Source organism: Cyclopterus lumpus, chromosome 15 (assembly GCF_009769545.1).
Source record: "Cyclopterus lumpus isolate fCycLum1 chromosome 15, fCycLum1.pri, whole genome shotgun sequence".
NCBI lineage: Eukaryota > Metazoa > Chordata > Actinopteri > Perciformes > Cyclopteridae > Cyclopterus > Cyclopterus lumpus.
In genome coordinates, this window is record NC_046980.1 from 18,331,353 (window position 1) to 18,352,145 (window position 20,793).

General features: G+C 41.6%; 1 protein-coding gene across 11 annotated transcripts; it reads left to right on the forward strand.

Annotated features, from left to right (window-relative positions):
- Window positions 1-639: 639 nt before the first annotated feature.
- On the forward strand, window positions 640-20,690 carry lrrfip2 (leucine rich repeat (in FLII) interacting protein 2). 11 transcript variants are annotated; one of them, XM_034551219.1, is made up of 23 exons: window positions 640-917; window positions 2,163-2,323; window positions 7,191-7,277; window positions 8,459-8,515; window positions 8,661-8,699; window positions 8,929-9,000; window positions 9,764-9,811; window positions 9,926-9,994; window positions 10,263-10,352; window positions 11,282-11,338; window positions 11,708-11,761; window positions 11,891-11,947; window positions 13,307-13,348; window positions 13,695-13,826; window positions 14,204-14,275; window positions 15,139-15,309; window positions 15,451-15,543; window positions 16,609-16,710; window positions 17,594-17,726; window positions 17,962-18,132; window positions 18,221-18,300; window positions 18,426-18,530; window positions 19,885-20,690. In XM_034551219.1, the coding sequence occupies exons 2-23, from the start codon at window positions 2,234-2,236 to the stop codon at window positions 19,993-19,995; spliced, it is 1,932 nt and encodes a 643-aa protein (XP_034407110.1). In that variant the 5' UTR covers window positions 640-917; window positions 2,163-2,233; the 3' UTR covers window positions 19,996-20,690. The 11 variants fall into 11 exon arrangements, with proteins under 11 accessions (XP_034407110.1, XP_034407113.1, XP_034407112.1 ...); XM_034551222.1 differs by lacking the exons at window positions 11,282-11,338; window positions 11,708-11,761; window positions 11,891-11,947 and having other exon boundaries at window positions 642-917; XM_034551221.1 differs by lacking the exons at window positions 8,459-8,515; window positions 8,661-8,699; window positions 8,929-9,000 and having other exon boundaries at window positions 642-917.
- Window positions 20,691-20,793: the final 103 nt, after the last annotated feature.

The window sequence follows — 20,793 nt, forward strand, 5'->3', positions numbered from 1 at the left end:
ACAACCTGTGTTTAAAAAAAAAGTGTTTTGTTTGTGATTGCATGCAATTCTAAATTATGCAAAACGGATGTGCGTCCTATGGGTAGAAGACATAACACAATATATTATATATAATGAATATAAGTATTTTATATGTTATATACCTATGAAAAGTTTTCTAAGGTCAAAATGAAAAGGTAAAGAATTAGATTGCTCCAAAAAAAAGCAATAACGGTCTTAGTTGAGTTCATATGAGGCTACGTTATTAACTTAATAGGAGAAAAAACAAATAAATAAATCTCAAATAGTATTAACCCAAAAGTCAGGTCATTTCAGTTTAGTGATTTATTTGGACAGTTTTCATACGGAGACAGTTATTGATTAGACTTCGAAGTTATTAAGGCTTAAACCCATAAATAAATACAGACAATATTTATTGTTAAAAAAATACAATGCTATCTCTATAAGGAGCGAACAATCAAGGCACAGACAAAAAAGTTCATTGCAGTCGACTATTTATAAAGTAACAGTAATAGCAGCAGTTAGCGTCATTTCTAGTTTAAACTATTTGCATGGTGTCAGCCCCTTAATATCAAACACTGGAGAGTCGCTTAGCATGTTGCTATAGCAGACCTATTCATCACCACTCAGTGGAAAACCGCTCTCTCTCCCAGTCGAGTATAACTCTTGGCATTACGACGCGTCTGACGGGCCATGAAGGCAGCATCACACCCTAATTTTTCCCCAACATCCGGGACTTTTGGATCTAACCACTGGGCAGTGGAAAGCACTGGAAAGGCGGACTGATGACAGCTGTCAGTGTGGACAAAAACACTACCAATCTATGGAAGAGAAGCCAAATGGCTCTCCCCTGAACCTCCTGGAGAAAGGGACAACACCGTGGCAGTTGTCGCGGGTTATTTGAAGGTGTCGCGAAGGTAACGTTATCTATTTGGGGTGGGGAGTATGACGGGAGGAGCAGTGCCAGTCTGCCTCTCAGGAGAGTCGAGCTGAGCCCCACTGGCTATCCAAGCTAGCTACCCAGCTAAACTGGGCAGCTAGCCTGGCGTTGGCTCCCGGAGAATAGTCCTCCCTGCCGGGGGCCATTGCTGGGGAAAGTACGTGTGGGGATAGTTCTCGTTTTGTAAAGCGCTTGCTTCAGTTTAAGTGGAGGAATATTTAGAAAAGCTAACGCTCGCTAACTATTTGAGGAGAATTTCGAGAGGGCGAAATGCTAATCAACGCTAGCACTCCTCGTTAGCTTAGAGTTGAGCTGGCTAACGTTAGTATAGCGTTAGTTCGCTAGTTAACGCTCACAGAGCAGTACAGTGAAGTAACTTTAACTTTAACTCGTTAAGGTACTCACTAACGCTACCCCTTTTACTAATGTCTGTAGTTTAGGAAATATAATGTATAGCTTTGTCTGTGGTTGCAAAATTGTCGGAGTCAACGTTAATGTTTCAGTAAGTTAATTTAGCTGAAGATGGCTGTTTAACGTAAGCTAACAGTAACGTATCATCTTATTGTATATTGACCATGAATTATCATTGATTTGTTAGGCAGGGTCGCTGAGGGGGGTCAGACTGTTAAGTTTGAGATATGACCCACGGCGTTCAGATCATCAATCATCTTCAATGAGTGCTCATGTCTCGCTTGGGTCTTCTGACTCAGCTGGGTCTTAAACTAGGCGTGTTTCCCCCTCCTTGTCTCTACCAGCCAGCTACAGAGTTCTTTTGTCTGTGTGATCTCACTAATATTGTCAAGATGTCCGTAAAGTATATCATCATGTCGATGATGAAGAATATTATAATACCAGCTAGTGCAAGAATTATCGGTAAACAATCATGGTTTCAGATAATTTTCAAATCTATAGCTTTATTCCTTCTGGAAACATAATTAGCTGTTGTTTATTTGAATGTTGTGTTCAAATGCTAAATTATAAGGCTGCAGTGGTCCTGCATGTCACGTTAAAGATGGTTCATGTGAGCTGCAACTGTTAATTTTTTTTTGTGAATGGAAGGAGGAGATGGAGGAGTGTATGGGATATTAGTGAGGTTGCATACAATCATACTTAATGAAATGTAGTTGAAACTGAAGATTGCACATCACATTATTTTACACACATGGGTTTGTTTACAGACTATTGGAATACATTTGTTTTGTCTCTGCTTTTTCTCCTGTAGCTATTGACATACACTTCTGTGTATTTTCTGACCTTGCACATCATTGGTGGAGCTACAGTTGCAGAGGCAACATGGGGACACAAGGCTCTGGTAGAAAGCGTGCCCCCCTGAAAGACCGGTTCTCCGCAGAGGATGAGGCTTTGAGTAGCATTGCTCGGGAGGTAAGTTCAAACTCCATGGTATACATTCTGTATTTCTATTTTGGGTCAAAGTGGAATGCATCTTGGCTATATTCTCTATGCAGTGCTCTATTCATGTATTGTTTAGTCAATGCTAATATGATTTAATCCAGCTAAAACTTTCTGGTTAATCCTTATCCAGATGATGGGCTTTTTAAGCATAGTTGGAAGATTGACTTGTCAGTCTCAGATGTTGTTAGTTTGTGCAGCAGCACCATTCTATTTAATATACAGGGATCATTACTATACAGATGAAACCATTATATGCATTAAGGATTATTAGTAGCTGACACTGCACTGTGATGGAAATAGAGCCCTTATTAGCTGAAACCTAAATGTAATGTATTGCCAAAGCTTGAACATTGTTATTGTTTAATACAGGCTATTTTCAGTTGCATCTATAGTCCATGGTGTATCATTAACTACACAAAATGCTTTGATAATCTTCTAAATGTTATGTTTTTCTATTTTGTGATACCTTTCTAAAAAAACATGATGATATTGACTCAGAAAAAAAAGAATTAGATTTTTCTTTTTAATCTGGTCTATTTGGGATCTGCAATTTGTGGCAGATTTTTTATAATTTTGTTGCCAATACTTGCGTGCATGTCCAGGTAATTTGTTTATATAAAGATTGGGTAAATTATTCAACTATATTTGTATCTCGTAAACATTAGTGGATCATAATTACTTTTTTGTGATCTTCAGAAAACCAAACTATTCATTACAATAGTGATATATTTAGACAATTAATAAGGAGCAGATGATATATGCTACATTGATTTAGCAGATAGAGTAAACAAGCAGTTCTGATAATCAAGTGAACTTCTAATATCTCTGCATTTGAGTGTCTTAAGTATTGCTTTGAAAACAGCTCTGGATAGATTTCTTGAATATTGGGAACAATTTCAGATTAAACTGCAAACTGTTAAATAATGTGTCACGTGTTAGGCTTGCTTACTAAATCCTCCATTAAACACCCAGGTGTTTGATTTGAAACGTGGTCAGAGTTGTGTCAGCAAATGGGACTCTGACGCATCTACTTAAATGTGGATATTCAGGTTTTGCTGGTTAATGTGCTTCAGCTCAAGTGAGTAGAGATTGCTAGTTTGGACCACAGAGAGATTGACTTGACTTGTAGTGTTTTCATTTTGGGGGGGAAAACACGGGCAGAGGAGAGAAGCTGCCTAGCCTGTCGCAACATGCCCTGGGATTATTCCATTTAGTTTCACAGCAGGGCTGCCATTCCTTTCCTTTTTTCAGAGAGAGGTAGCAAACAACATGAAATGGAAAGATCCGTTTTCAGAGTTTTAATGTCTTTTATGTCAGGTATAGGGTGGAAAAGCCACATTATCTGCAGATTATCTTTGAAGCTTAATGGTCAAGTCACATTTTTACAGGGAGAAATGTAAAACTGGATGAATGGTCTTTTCTTAACTATTTGCCCTGGCCCATTTTAAGAACACTTTATCTGTACAGTTTCTCATTCTTGGGGACTAAGCACAGGGCTCCATTTGCTCTCTTTATAGTCATGCAGGCCGGTCATAGAAACATGAGTCACCCGACCCTCCTACCAGGTTCTGAAGTTGAATCTCTTTGTGGAGCAAAGATTAGAGATTAGATCAACTGTGCAGGGAGCTCAAGGGGTCAGTGTCTAACTCACCACCCTCCCAAACAAATCTGCCTTGTGTTGTCTGTGCCCGGTTAAGAAGAGTTACAGCCTGCCTGTGCTTGGCACAAATCACTGCTGAGAAGGACTGTGAATTTGAGCCTACACCTTCCCCAGCTCAGTTCTGAGGCCTCTTACATTTCTGGGCAGTCAGTCATTTTGAATACCAGCAGCTTGCTTAGAAATTAGACAGTGTCTAAGTGTTCGAATTAGATGATCTTCTCATTCCGGTTGTCCCTAAGATTAGGATCTAAGGGAGCTAATGGTACTTGAACAAGGCAACAATTGACTTTTATCAGTGTACAAAGGGTGTGTCTGTGTTTGTGGAAGCTATAGTTCATATGATTTAAATTTATGTTATCAACAATGAATAAATTGAATTTATTGCATTTGCAAGTTTTGCACTTTCTCTTTCTGTAGACTGCTTAGGCTGCAGAGAACAAAGCACAGTGTTCAACAACTAACGGACAAGGACTGTCCGTTTGATCCCCTCCCACAGTTAGTATGTGCACAGGTGATCAACGCTCTCAAATATAGGAACAACACATTAATTAACTTTACACACATTTAAAGTAAATTATGAAAAATGGACACAGTTGTATTAAATCGGTAAGATATATGACATAACATTATTCAGGGTGCTACACCTACATATCCGCACCTTCCTTTTAATATACCTATTGCAAGCTTATTTGCTAATTTCATTTATCCATTTATCCAGAAATGTAGCAATATTGACCACAGTATTGAAACCATATCTCACCTACTAGTTTTTATTTCGTACTTGTCTGGACTCTGCACAGTTTTAATATAGGAATAGTGTGTTAATTATTTTCATTATTGATTAATCTGTTTTTATTTCCTAGAACCCAGAAGTCTTCAACGTGCGTTTTTACTAAATCAACAGTCCAAAACTCCAAAATAGTATTTTTTTAATATAATTTGTAGTGATATAAAAGCAGTGAATCCCTACATTTCATCAGTGCTACCCTAACTGAGGTATTAGCTCATAAGACACAATTCATTGTTGGGAGTGCTCCAGATGAGCTCATAGGCGATTGCCAGACTCTTATTGCCCAGATTGCAGTAGGTGTGTGTGTGATGGTGAACTTCTGCTGATCCGGTTACCCTTCCAGCCTCATGATATTGCCGTCAGAGATTTGGGGCGGGATGGGCTGGGCTATAGATAGGACAGAGACAGAGAGCTCAGCTGTGCTGCTGTGCATAGCAGGTCATACTGTCAGACAGCTCAACAGGTGCAGAGCACAGGGCCAGCCGTGTCTCTTGCTTTTTCATTTGCTCTGTCTCCATACCCTCACAAATGTACTTCCTTTTCCACCATGTACCAAGTTTAAATGTGTAGCCATCAGTCAGATTCCAAAGTCACACAGAGCAGCCGTCAGAATTATCCCACATTGCATGAGCGCTTACAAAATGGCGTTTAACCGGAGGTGCTCTTGGGATTTGGCTTTTATGCAGTTTTACAAAAGAAAATCTTACATAGTCACACAAATGATATTCCTTTGTTCACATTTATTAGCGATGATGGAATTCAAGATTTGTTTATTGGCCACTATATAGGTATTACTGTACTTCACTCATCACCCCAACTTTGCTCAGACTTTAATTCTGGGTCATGGTTTTCCCTCATTGCCTATCTAAGTTAAATTCAGGTAGCTTATCACTAAATCTATGATCTGTCCAACTGGATACAGGTTACTTCCCCCTACTATTTACATAATCTTCAGCCACAAGTGTCCTTTTGCTTTAAAAGGTTTTTGACATTAGGTGTTTAGGCAAAATAACCTGAATTTGGGCGGTTGTTCATCGTGATTAGAAAACAGTGTTTGTTCACTCCAGGCTGGTATTGAAACGGGAATAGCCGATGCCCACAGGCTTTCTATTCTGGCTGTGCAGATAAGAAATTGCTGGAATGCTGACCGTGTTTGTCTGCTGTGAGATACTGTACACACCACACACTGTATTTATGGACTGTCTTTTAGTAACAGATAAAGGAGCTGTGCCCCATAAGGAAGTGTGCCATTCTTTGTTGGTGGCATGTTCAGTTTCAGAGCATGTGCGGAATGTAATTGTTATTATGGGCGTGATGGAAGGAATAGTCTACAGTCACCTATGTGGCTCTTCAGGGCTGTGGAGGGGGTTTGCCTAAATTAGTTCCTTCTTCTGAGCTCCTGGTAGTATTCTGACTTGGTTGGGGCAGAATTGTGTGATTTACTTTTCTCACTTTCCACCCCAAAGGAGAGTTTGCCTGGCTCAGTTTGGCTTTGAGTCCAACTTGTTTTGTGTTTCAGGTTCAGCTAGTTCTGAAATTGCCTGCATGTTTATTGACCGTGCAGAACCACACTGTTGTGACTCACTTTGTTTTCTCTTGATCCCGTACTTCTCTCTCAGTTTGTTTGTGCACTATTGGCATCTCCCCCATGAGGTCTGTGAATTAGCCCTCCTGAAACTGATGGTTAGCACATGTTGGTGATGAGGCGTCCCAAGCACTCACAGGACTGCAGAGCTGTGGCTCACGGACAATACTGGTCAGCTAAGGGCAAACCGTACAGTATGAACTCTGTTGAGCATTATGCTGGAAAGTGTCCATATTACATCCTGGCCAATAGTGGATTTGGTAGGCTGATATCAACATTTGAGAGAGTACACAAATATATCATAATAATACATCAGCCAATATTTTTAATATACTTATATATGTTTTACATTAAGGATGAGCAAACATGAAGGAACCCCATAAATGTGTTCATTAAAGACATGCACTGAGTGGAACATTTTACAGTGGAAAGAATATAGTGCTCTCTGGTTATAAATGCATTTTATCAGCAGAAAATGTATTTTAAATTTATATATATATCTATAGTGTATTTTTATATATCTAAACAATAACCTACAATGTTGTTACCATGCATAGTACAGTCAACCTAATTATCAAAAAAAAGAAATTTGGTTATTAAATGAACCCGCGTGTACATTTTCCTCCGTCTCTTTCCTCTTACAGGAAACTCATGTATATTCGACTCTGTGATTGTTTTGATTGAAGCTATTCCCTTCATTGTGTTTTTTTCCCTTTGTACTCGTTGGGTGTGTCCTCGGAGAAAGGCACCTTTACGAGTTTCCAGTAATGGCTAACAAGTGTGTTCTTGTTGTGTCTTACAGGCAGAGGCGAGGCTTGCAGCGAAGAGGGCGGCTCGGGCAGAGGCCAGGGATATTCGAATGAGGGAACTTGAGCGGCAGCAGAAAGAGGTATAAAACACAAAGTGGATCTGATTGGAAATGATGCACTCTCAACCCATCAAGCCAGTTATTGTAATGCACCATAACTGCTGCTCTCAGCACACATCGACTGTAGACTGAAGATGGAAATTGGCTTTGTATTCTCCTCTATTTATTTAGTTATTCGTTGTTTTAAAATGGACCAAGTTAACCACATTAACTGCCTTTGTGTTGCCAAGCTACTCATCTGCCTCCATAGTGCTGAGGAGCTGCTTGGCCTTACACCTTTAAAAAAAACATTTTTAGATTAATCTGGCCGTTCATAACCATAAACATATACCCACAGAAAGAAGAAAATGAAAGTGCTGCATGAAACCAGAAGTTCTATTCCTGAAGTGAATGTCACAGTTTTTTCTTCGTTTCAGCAGTTTTAAGTGAAGTATGATTGTATGTTTTTGTTTTTTTCTGGCACTTCTCCCCCTGCCCAGCGTTCTTACCTCTCATCCAGCAGTAGCAACAGAAAATGGGGTCAGATCCACCAGTGGATGGTAGGCGAGCACTAGAGGGTTGCAGCCTCTCACTCCACTAACACAGCCTGTTGTGTGGGATTGAGTCCCAGTCAAGCCTGACCATTTAGCTGCACTCCCAGACTACACTGTACCTCACTGTAGAAGTATGCGTCAGCAGTGTATTTGCTTTGGAGACACTGTAATCTGTGGCTGTGTGTTTTCGTAGAGCAAGCATTGGCCTTTGACTTTATTTAGGGTGGGTGAGTCTGCAAGCAAGTAGGTGGTTTGGACATTACGTTTTACTCCTCCAACCTTCAGAAAGGATGGAGGCTGTTGAATGTTGATGAACAACTTTTGCATGGAGTGGAACTCTGTGTGTCGGTGTTGTGATGCAACGAGAAGCAGAGGTTTTCATTGGGTGCAGTTATGTTGCCTTTTAAAAAACAAACAGATGAGACAGAAATGTGCAATATTAACTGCTTTTGTATACCACTAATCTTACTGCTGCCATGCAAAAGAGGATAACATTTGCAAATGTTTATGATATCCATTTGGTTATAAACATGATCACTAAAGTTGTTTTGCATGTTTTGGTCTTTGCTTAGCAACCGTTGAGCGTTGCAGTGACCTTGCTCATCCCATGTGATTGAGCCTCTCTATTTTCACTCTGTAATCTTTCCCAACTTTCCTTCCTTACTCCAGGCTGACTCAGAAAAAGCCAGAGGCTCTAGTAGTAGTATAACCAGCCGTCATCGCCGGGTCTGTATCTCCCCCACACACAGTTCTTCTTTGTCTGCCTGCATTTCCTTTCTTCATTCTCCTTTAATCCTACAGTTAATGTCTGATCACCCATGTTCCTCTCTGTCTGCTTTTCTGCTGTGACTCCATTTTTCCACCTCAACAGGGGCTGGATGATGACGTCATGTCAGTCTGCAGCTACAGGGTGCGTAATACATAATAAATCCCTGGCAGTTTTTTATTAAGACTGCGCTCTCACAGGGTCACACAGATGTGTGAAAAGCCATTGTTCTTGTTCGGGAGGCATTTCTTTAATTAATTCTTTTGAGTGAAATACTTTAATTTGGATGTGTTAATTTGCGTCATTACATAAAATGGTTGGCAAAGTGAAGATTTCTCCTGATGTTTGCTTTTTGTTTCTTTTTAATTTGAAGTCAACCTCATCATCAGCAACACGTGACTTGGGGTCTAAGAGTCGATTCAGTTCCCATAGAAAGGATGTGTTGGTGCGTTGTGAGTGCATAATGTGTATGTGTGGACTTTGGCAACTGATTGATCACCTGGATTCTCAGCATGTAACTGGAGTTCATGTCTGACTAACTTTATTGTGCAGAGCAGAATTCACTCCGATTCCTAAGGATGTGCTTGGAAGCAACCAGCTGCTTTCAGATTTCAAATTTTCTCATCAACTTCTGCTCCAGTTATACCCTTTTCATATCGGATTCGGTTATACCTGGAAAGAGATGTCACAGATACTTTATTTTCTACAATGAATTCCTCCCTGAATCATATTTGAATGCTTTCCTGTGCGATTCTGATGGCCTGACACTAAAATTGAAATAGAATTTTCCGCTTTTAAAGTGTTGAAAATGTGCACCTTGAAAGGACATTTAGTGCAGTTATCACCTGGAACCATCAAACACAGACACTGAAAGCTGTTTTCAACAGGATTATATAGGTAGCGTCTGCATTTGCACCTGTTGATAAAACAAACTTAAGACTGACTGCGTTTTCAACATCATATTAACAACATCACATAAACATCTTAATTGGCAGAGGGCCACTTACAAATGTTTTTGGTTCCTTCACTGTGGCCTTGACCGGTCATATAAAAAATGCATGTTTGCTTCACCTGCAGACGTGTTGGATTACATGTCGCTTGTTGATCAACTAACATATTGTTAGTGAGACATGTGCTGCTCGTGCGCGCCTAACAGCGTCTCAGATGTTTAATCGTCATCATTCTTGTGACTCCTGTCCTCTCTTTAGTCTGACGGCCTCTCCTCTAGCTCCACCCTCAAGACTTCCCGCTCCACTGTACGTACCTATGTGATGATCAGCTGTTTATCACTGCTTTTATGCTTTTCCTCTCGTCCTTTTGTCTCATTTTTGCTTTTTTATTTAATTATTCTTTTGCTCTGGGTTGAACAGAGTTCTGTGTACAATGACCTGCATGGCCATAAAAGGGCCTCATCCAGCTCCTCAAAGAAAGACCTGCTGGTCAGTGTGCTCCTTCAGTGTTTATGTCTCTTCTGCAGCCTTAAGCATGGAAGCAATGTAGACTAATGATGTTGGCTTGCGGTGGTGATTTACTGCTGATCGTCTTTACTCCCGATAAGATTGACTATTCATTTCCTTGTGAAGCGGCACGCAGATGTTGGCCAAGCCATGTTGAATGTGTCTCAATAAGATAGTTGTCTGACCCTTGAGTATTAAATTGGTTATGTTGGTATTTGTTTGAGGTCACTTTATGTTACTGCCCCTCCAGACTGGACTTTACCACGATCAAAGGAACTACACCAGCTTAACGAAGACCAAACCCACGCCTCCTACCTCCACTTCCACCTATCACCCTCGGGTCGGTCCCCCTGACAGTGCTGTCCAACTTTCAACCCTTTTATACACAGGCTGATGTGGACAGCAGTATATTACTATCTGCATGGTCTAGTTTATTGGACATGTATATGCCTAATAAACTTGGTATATAACTGCAATAAGAGACATTGTTTGTGTCATAAAGCAGATTTGGTTTTTATGCAGTTTTACAAAAGAAAATCTTACATGGTACATATTCACACAAATGATATTTCTTTGTTCACATTTATTGGCAATTATGGAATTCAAGATGTGTGTACAATATGGGTATTACTGTACTTCACTCATCACCCCAACTTTAATTCTCGGTCATGGTTTTCACTCCTATCTAAGTTAAATTCAGGTAGCTTATCACTAAAACTATGATCTGTCCAACTGGATACAGGTTACTTCCCCCTACTATTGAAATAATCTTCAGCCACAAGTGTCTTTTTGCTTTAAAAAGTTTTTTAGCAATAACTGGGTTTGACACAACATTAGGTGTTTAGGAAAAAATAACCTGAATTTGGACAGTTGTTCATTATGTTTATAAAACCGTGTTTGTTCACTACAGGCTAGTAATGAAATGGGAATAGCCGATGCCCACAGGCTAGGAAAGAGGCAGCAAAGGGGAAAATCATGGGTTTGAAGTTAGCATAGTGTACCACTGTAAAACCGTTCTTGTGATCATTTGAATTCACGTAGATTACTTGCTGACTGACAAAGATGGTTTTCCACCAGTAGTAACACCTTCGACAGGGACAGCGTCACCTGACCTCAACACTTTCCCCCCTAAATGTCACAGGCTCAGCAAAACATTCATCCTGTTTCCCCTTTCTGCAGCTATTTAGTCTCTCTCCACCTCACATTCTAAGTACAGCTTTTCTCTGTCCTCTAAACTGACATTTTACGGGCTCCCCTCCTCTCCGACAGGCAACCACTTCCTCGTCCTCTACCGTTGGCACGGGGCTGCCTCGCAGCTACAGCATGGTCAGTTTCTGACCAACATCTCTCTACATGCCTCATGTTTCCTTCAGAAGTAAACATTCCCCCTCTCGTGGCCACATGCATCTTATAGGATACACAGGGTGGCTGGGTTTGCTTATATTTAGCTCCTGGACACTGAGCACTTGGCGGTGGCCAGAGATTGGTGCTTCAGTTAGATAAGGCAGACTTTTGCATGAAGCCAGTACTTTTGTTTTAAAGCACTAAAACAAATGGCCTACTTGTTTGAAAAACAGAGTGTTTCTATTTATCACACGGCCCAGACAAAGTCGGTCTACTCTACCTACTTAGCTAGTGGGTCAAAGATTCATGTTCCCCCTTTTGTGTTGCATTGTCTCCCACATGTGACCTCAGGCCTCTATTTGCGACGACACCGGTCTTTGCGGCTCAGGGTACAGTTCAAGACCTGTAAGTCTTCTGAATGTTTGTGAAACAGCGTTAAAGCAATGTCACCACCACCACAGCAGCTAACTGTATGTGGCCTGACGCCTGTCTCCACGTTGACCCCTTGTGCTGACCTCCTCCTCCCATCCGCAGCCCTCTGAACAAAGCTGGTACTCCTCTGGAGCCAGCTCCACCCGCAGCAGCCCTGTGGTGAGCACCCTAAACCACCGCCACACACCCGCATGATGTCGGATAACACTACACACAGATGCCCGCTATTAACAAGCTTCCCCTCACCCCCCACCCCTCTCGACATCAGGCCTCCCCACTGGTGTGCGTGTGTATGTGTCGAAACCAACTGAGCTCGCACAAGTAACACGGTTCAAGAGTGCACGGGAGCGAATGAAAGTGTGTGTGAGAGGGAGACGCTTAAGAGGTAGATAGCGTGTGTGATTTCTGCTGCAGTGCTGTTGCAGGCTAAGATGTTGTAGCAAGATTGTCTTCTCTAACTGTTCTCCAGTTGGTGTATTTGACAACATGTTCCTAATTGCATGAATTAGCGTCACGTGTAGTGTGTGAGAGTCTTTGGTGTAATCCAATAATCTGTTTCATACAGAGACCGCTACTGGACGTCTATGGATTGCTGTTTGAACGAGTGTGTGTTGTAGAAAGCCTCGGGCATGTATCCATCCTACATTACTTTGACTCCTCATCTTGTGTGTGTGTGCGTATTCCTCTCAGTCTTCCTCTGATGATGACACTGTCAGCAGCGTGTCCCAGGGACGCTTCAGCAGAGGCCGCAGGGACAGTGTGGTGAGCTGTAGGGACTGGGCTATTCAACATCTATTCTATGACAAACTGTTTTATTTATTCTATTGTACTGCATAAGAGCAATGCAAGTTAAACACCTTGAACAGTGCTCTCGCCTGACTGTATATGTTGTTGCTTTCCTTCTGTTTCTTTCCTCACTGATGGTCTTTATTCTTTGGCCCTCTGTTATTCTTCTTTCTCTATATCTCTATCCTCTTCTTTTGCGTGTTGTAAGCAGTCGTCTGACTTCTCTGATATTAGTGAGTCGGCTGCTGATTATTTCAGCCGCACCAACCGGAGAGGAAGTATTGTGTCTGACCTTGATGATTTGAGCATTCCGGATTTGGACGCTGTAAGTGGGCTGGAAGTGCAGTGATGGAATGATGCATGGTCAAAAGTAACATTTGGTTTTCAAAACTCATCCCACAGGGTTTTTTTATGTTATTGACTATAGGTACAACTGAAGTGGATGTGACTGCAGTGTGCAACAGCATAACATTAAAATGTTATTTTTAACAGAGTGGTGTGATTCACTCAGTGGTTCTGTAGAGTTGTAGTGGATTTTATGTATACTTGCATATATAAATAAGAGTTCCTTTGCTCGTTTGGTTGTCACTCTTTATGCTCTGTGAACATGCAGAACTCCCGGACTAACTCCACGATTTACAGATGAAGAAAACGACTCCAAGCATGACAACACAGGATGGGTGTTCTCAAAATAGTGATCTGTTTTTACAATATTTCTTCTCTTTCTTTCAGCTGGATGAAAAATGTGACAAGCAGTATACAGATTTTAGTCGGGTGAGTGCATCGTTATTTAGCTGTTTACTTATTCTTTACTGATCCCCAAATAGGCAATGCAGTAGTCAGTCAATGTAATCTCACACTGAAGTAGATTTCTATGCCATATTAGGCGACAACCATGTAACCACAACACACCACCATTTTCTGACTTTTACACTTGAAGCTCGTGGAGATTGCGAGCTGGTTTGGCAAGTTTATAAAATACACTTTAGTACTCAACAGTGACTTTAGCTCTCTCAGGTGGATTTGAATTGGGCAGAATTAACATTGGGGGATGGTGTTGAATAACCCGTCGGGAGTTGTGCCGCGCTGTTTTTCTGACTGGAGTATTTTGTGTTCTCAGCCGTCTTCCCGATGTGCCACCCCCAGCCTCTCGGCAGCCACGTTAGCATCACTGGGAGGAACCTCATCACGACGGGGCAGCGCAGACGCGGGTAGTGTCTATGACCCCGACAACAGTCTGAGTGAACTTAGGGTAATGTGTACAATACGCACAAGGTCACACTTCTATACTCGTGGCTGCATTACCTAATGAAAAAATGCTAGCATATGAATTAAATTGTACTCGTACCAGATGTCTGTTTAATGTCTTCAGCATATCAACCTTCCACAGCATTTTCTCTGTTGTGCCCTTTCTGCTGTTCTAAGTGTCTGCTTTAACCGTTTTTCTTCATGGATGTGACACGTGTCCTGTGAAGCTGTTCCTTTTCAACTTGGGTGCCCTGGTCGGGTGTATGCCAGCTAGATTGTTTTTGAGACGGCAACATGGGTGCTTTGTTATCTCTCCTTGAAACTCCCCATCCTCTCTGACGCCCCAGTTCACTCCAACCATTCCTTTCATCTGCTCAACAGGATATCTATGAACTAAAGGACCAGATTCAGGATGTAGAAGGGCGGTACATGCAAGGGCTTAAAGAGCTGAAGGTAGAGGGGCTTGAGCTCACAGCATGCCTCTTATTCTCTGGGAGCAGTATAGCATCACTAACCCCCCCCGACCCCCTACCTCTCTGTAGCTCCTAACTCCACAGTCGTGTCTTTGCATGCTTTGCATCTGAATTGCGTACGGTCGTTCTTTTGCATGATCTTCCTTCACTTTCTGTTTTGATGCAACTTGCTGGTCGTGGCCTGGAATGAAGACATGCCCACAATGCAACTGGATTCCAAGTTTTTAAGAAGAAGAGTTAAAAATGCTCCACCTGCTGACAGATAACGGTCATGCTTTCAATTCTGAGGCTCTCCTACCACCCACCGTGTATGATGGCCCTCTAGCTGACTTCTGCAGTCCCTTTCAGTTGCTTCTCGCTCTCTTTGAAAGAACTCTGTTTTATTGATGAGAGTAGTTTACTAACAAACCTGACTCCCCTTATTGTTCTTGGTAGAGTGTGATACTGCTGACGCACTTTAGCGAGATTACTTTTCACCATCTTGTTTCCTGGTTGTTCCCTTTTAGTTCTCTTTCAGATCCCTTTTTCACACAATTGCCTTGTTTCACTCCTGAAAGTGATTCAGCGCATTTTTATTATTACGTAAAAAATGGCACCACTTGCACCACACATATATATTAGTTACAAATGACCTGTTTAAACATTCCACAAAAGGTGGTAAAGAATTATACCTTTACGTAATTTCAGATTTATAAAAAAAGAAAAGACGTGTAGTATGTTTGGCCATTGTCTGTTGAAAGAAATTCCCTTTTATACCAGAGAGCCCAGCTGGTGCATGTACGCATGTGAGCTGTGCTTTAAACCAATGTTCTCTGTTTATTAACATGCTCCCTCCCTTATCAGGAGTCACTTGCAGAGGTGGAGGAGAAGTATAAGAAAGCCATGGTATCGAATGCCCAGCTGGACAACGACAAAGGCAACCTCATCTATCAAGTTGACACACTCAAGGACGTCATAGAGGAGATGGAGGAGCAAACGGCAGAGATGAGGAGAGAGCTGGAAGATAAGACAAAGGTGCAATTGGCTGTTGTTCAAGAGAAGTTCTGAAGCTTATTTAGTCGTAAATATCTCATGTCAGAAATACATTTCATGCAGTAATAAAAATGCTAAATACGTATATATGTTGTGGTTGAAATGTTCTGCTTATGGTTTCAGGAACTAGAAAGACAAAAGCACACATGTACAGTCCTGCAGCATAAACAAGAAGAACTGAAAGAGGGAATTCGCCAGAGAGATGAGCTTATAGAGGTAAGGAGACTGCTACTCTGTCAACACATTGTAAGGTGTTAGTGCCTCTGTGCAGGCTGCGAAGGAGGCTTTTGATAAGGGTCAATTGGCACTTGCCTGCCTCTAGGTCCTCTCTGTCCCTTCTGATATTTAGCTCTGTTTCATTGTCCTATCTGACTCTGGACCCATCATTCATTTCTTTCTCAGCATAATCTCCTCAAATTCGTCTATTCTCGCCGTGTTTCACCTGTGCCTATCTCTGATTTTTGTATCTATGTGTTTATGTGCATTTTCAATTCTTTTGTCTTTGTTCCATTCAATTATTACTATTCTGTTCTTTTCCCGCATTGTGTAATCTTGTCACTGCTCCAGGAGAGCCAGCGAATGCAGACTAAGTTAGATGCCCTCACCAGAGAGGTGTTTGACCTGCAGGAAACAATAAACTGGAAGGACAAAAAGATTGGGGTAGGAGGTCCCACAGGGCTGCTCCGACAACATGGGAGGCAATAGATAGTGGTGCTTTAGACAAAGTGTCTTTTGCCTTTCATGCTGTCCCTGCATGTTGGAGACCCTTTAAGCATTGGCACATACCTGGACACACGTTGTAATTGTGCATGTCGAAATAACAGGGTTCTCGGTTTGAATCCCGTAAAGTGCACTAGCACTGTGTTAAAGTCTGCAGTGGGCAGCCTGTAATATAAACCTAGTTTTATTTAGGTCTGTAATGTCAACTTAAAAATTAAATAAATATTTTAGCATGACGTGCATGCTCCACCTGTGGATCAGTTCATTTGTTAGGTCATGAAGTCAGACTCTTAGTGATGAAAGCATCATACTTATTTATAGTTTTCACAAAGTCAAAAAGATCTACCTCCTCACATATTCTGTGTCTTCAGTGCTGCAATCTTAATCTCCTCATCTGTGTGTGTCATTTGCTTCAATGTCCTTCTTGACGTGCACAGTCGGTGCATGTTTGTGCATGAGAGATGTCTTGCAGCATGTGGTGTGGCATGTCTGTCCACAGTGGATCAAACTTCTCCTCTGCCTCTTCTCCACTCCCTTGTCTTTTCTTGTCCGTGTGGCCAGGCCCTAGAGAGACAGAAAGAGTACTTTGATTGCATTAGGAGTGAGAGAGACGAGCTCAGAGATGAGCTTGCTGACATCAAGGGGAAGGCCAAAGCTGAAGAGGTAGGTCTTCCTAAAGCCCCAGCAGAAAATTAAAGATTAGAGGAATGAGTTGCTGGCCCCAAACCTTTTTTTTTGGTCTGAACTAAGCCAGTTAATGTTAGCAGACCTGCTATTGTGTTACACCTTTTACATTTTATTTACTAGACAACTTATTCACTACTTGCTTGGTACTTGACCATGGCTCCAGTGTACCATATCAAATTACTGGTGGAGTTCTTATTTATAAGGTATGCATGTAATGTCACTGTACATAGATGTTGTTACATTCCTACACTGGCAAACACACAGTAGTCTGCATCTGCTTTTGTGCATTCACATGGTAAAAATGTAAAAAGAGATCATTTGCAAATGAGAGATTTTCTGAAAATCCAAACTCAGCTTTAGAATAAGAATGGGGGTCTTTAGGTTATTGCCCTTAGCCTTTGGTTGATGCAACTTTAGCTGCATCCTTCATATATCTATCAGGGACCCTAATGTTTGGCTAGAACAGTCGTGTGGCATCATCCTCTTACTGTTCCACAGTAATTCAACTGATTATGTTCAGCTGTTACTTACAATGAGCAATAGTTTTTAGCTTGTTCATAACGATGCACTATCAGCCACAGATGCTGTATATCGTGCATCCCTACATTTGAACATCCACAGACAATCTGTTCAGTTCGTCGTGCAGATCATCTACCATGGCATTTACTTTTTCAAGATTTCAGTTTTTCCTCCATTCATAGCAGCCAACTGTTGGTTTGTGTGTTACTCATACACAGTGAGGGCTGTGGTATATAAATAAAGAACATTTGATATCCGTGCATACCCTCTGTTCTATAAAGTTATTTGCCAACAGAGAGAGTGGCCCCAGTCCTCAATAACGTGTGTTCTCTCACAACAGAAACATGGGCTAGTCATCATCCCAGACGGCACTCCAAATGGAGACGTCAACCATGAACCTCTGTCCTCGGGAATCACTGTGGTCTCCCAGGAGGCCGCCCAGGTGCTGGAGTCTGCAGGAGAGGGCCCGTTGGGTGAGTCGGGATAAGACTTCTGTCCACATGAACGTGTCACATGAAGGCTATGTACACTGATCCAATGGGGTGTTTATTTACAGACACCAAAGCTTGTAATGACAAAAACAACTCGGTTACATTTCAGTGCACTTTAGCAGTCCGCCCTGTTTCACAATTTCCAGCTTGTACAATCAGCCTCCATCATGTTCCAGTAAATTGCTTCAGCTTAATGTATTTTCCATCTGTCTTGTAGATGTCAGGCTACGAAAGTTGGCAGAGGAGAAAGATGAACTGCTGACTCAAATCAGGAAGATGAAGAATCAGCTGGAGGAGGAGAGACAGAAACACACAAAGATGGACAGTGCATACACAGATGGGGAGAGGATGGAAAACGGTACAGACCTCCACGTTATTGAGATGCAGAGTAAGTTGTTCTCATATTTATGTATCTGATCACAGATTGTTTGAACACTTGTATTTTCAAACTCACTGGTTTCTGTTTTTCTCTGTAGGAGATGCCAACAGACAGATTAGTGAATACAAATTCAAGATTTCTAAGGCTGAACAGGAAATGGGTACAATGGAACAAAATGTAAGTAAAAAAGAAATGCCATGTCAAATAGTAGTGAATTATAGAAATATAATACACAAATATGAAAAGATTTTGTACGTTTTAGTGCTCCCAAGTCACCAAATTGTACTCTGTCAATTTTCCAGATTAACAGACTTGAAGGCCAAGTGACCAGGTACAAGTCATCAGCAGACAACTCGGAGAAAGTAGAAGACGAACTTAAAGTAGAAAAACGAAAACTTCAAAGAGAGGTAAAGACACAGACTTTATAGCGCTTTATATTAAGAAACTGGAAATGAAGAAGGCTGAATTGCCCCACTGAGTTAATCGCATCTCTAGTTAATTATTCTTCCAACTACTTTCTGCTTCTCCCAGGCTGCATGAGCGGCCGACTAGTGTTCCTTTTTAGAAGTCACAGACCAAATGGGTTTTCACTTAACAATTTGATGTCTGTGACTATAATGACATGTAGTTCTGTTGTATTAGCTGGTACATAATCTGCATTGTTTTTTTAAGGGCTTGGACTGCTACACATAAATGTGTGAAGTCTTGGATTTCTCCATATAAATCCTAATATTTAAATCTGAGTCTTGGTTGAAAGAATTTTTTTTTCCAGATTCTGCGATAGACTTTGGTCTTTCTTTTTTAAATGTTTTGAGTAGTTGTTTTAATAGAATCCGTTATATCAAAACTAGAGAATATTTCTTCATTGAAATAGGAGTGAAGAAGGACACTGAAGGCTTTTTACGATTGGAAAAACCCAACATTGATCCAGCCCACCTACTTTCTTATAACTGCGTGGAAGTAGGCAACCCAGGTACTCTGCACCTGAACTAGGTAGAGCCACGGCCTGACCCTGCAGGGGTCAAATAGACAAGCAATAGACACCCTGCACCTCTACTTTCCCAAACTAGGTCCAAATCTGCGTTACCACCTCAGGGTGGAACCTTTTACTTGTCTGGTAGGTGTCCACCTCTCACCATGACGTCAGCACCCCTGTTCTACAGCCACAGAATGTGAAGATAAGGTGTAAGATTAATTGGGGCCCTGTGGAACAGTGTCTAGTGTCTTGGCCATGACGATGAGGTCGTTGAGAGCGGGAAGTCCCGGTGGAGAGATGACAGCTGTGGGTTTCATGGGATCCAGACATCGCAGAAAAGCATACATTGAAGTGGCTGAAGTGATCCCACCGCGGCTGCCGTTGAGTCTTAGGCAGCGCTCGGCAGACCGGGCAAGCTGGTGGCTGCTAAACACCGCTTTCTTCGAAGCAGGCATGAAGATCCATCGTGGCGATAAAGGCCCACATGGCGGGCGCATACCACGTTCCTGAAGCGGTAGTCAGCGGGCAAAAATCGGCTTTCGCTGAAGAGAAAAAAAGGATGTGCTGGCTGTAAAATATTGTAGGGTCTGCACACATTTGGAGAGGTGTGTGCTTATTGTCCTGATTATGGGTATTACCCATAAAGTCCACTAGAGGGCGCAGCCTGTGTCAGTTACAACTAGGGCACCATCGAAATTGAGACCTCGATCTCATTGGGTCTTTCCAGGCGTCATGAAGGTTAAATACAAATGAAAATACAAACTTCTCTCTCTGTTCCTCCACAGCTGCGCACGGCTCTAGATAAGATTGAGGAGATGGAGATGACCAACAACCATCTAGTAAAGCGCCTTGAGAAGATGAAGGCCAACAGGAATGCCCTTCTGTCACAGCAGTGAGGCAAGGCACCGTCACCACAGAAGCCCTTAAACTCGCACCTCAGACCTCTGACTGCCATATTGCATTTGGAGCACATTTCCATTTTTAGCTGTAACACTTTAAGAATTGTAGCTAACCAAAAACACTTTAAAGAAAAACAGGTACAAACTGAACTGTGTCTTCTTTGTTCTTTTAAACCGGAACCATTGGTTTGTGTCTGGTAGTGTTTTTGGAGGGATGACTCAGAAACTTAATAAAACTATAAAGTTGCTGGGAGATGCATCTGAGGAAATTTCTCGAGTCACTACTTTAATTTTTTTCAGGAATTTCAGAGCTTTGTACTACATCATGTTATCCATGAGATGTTATGTCTCTCTGGCAGGGGTGCTTGGCTGTACTTTGTTTTTTGATAAGTTGCATGAATGAGTATAATGATGCTTGCTTTTAAACCCTCACGGCTGCTCCGGCCTTGCACCTTCCCAGCTTCCCCCTCAAAGTGAAGTGCCTTTTCACACTATGAGACTGGGGATTCGCACCGCTCAATGAAACAACAATTGTTTTTAACAGGTACAGAAAGATGTCAAAAAAGAAAAAAAAAGGTGCATTCATTATTTGAAATATATGTAAAACCAACTGTTTCTGCTGCGGTTTCATTGGACTTTTTCAAATATTCAAAAGATTTCTTGAAAATAAATGTGTAATTTACAGAACTGTGTATACAATCTGAAACTTATTTTTTATGATGCAGTTTTTCCTTTTCCTTTTTTTTCAGTGTTATTCATACGTATCCTTGGTTTCTGAGATGCATACTGTGCGAT

Excerpts from the sequence above, each read along its gene's own strand:
- lrrfip2 (XM_034551219.1), top strand. The coding sequence starts at position 2,234 with ATGGGGACACAAGGCTCTGGTAGAAAGCGTGCCCCCCTGAAAGACCGG. Across the intron at positions 7,278-8,458 it reads TTGAGCGGCAGCAGAAAGAG|GCTGACTCAGAAAAAGCCAG; the intron begins GTATAAAACACA and ends TCCTTACTCCAG. Across the intron at positions 11,948-13,306 it reads CCACCCGCAGCAGCCCTGTG|CTGGATGAAAAATGTGACAA; the intron begins GTGAGCACCCTA and ends TCTTTCTTTCAG.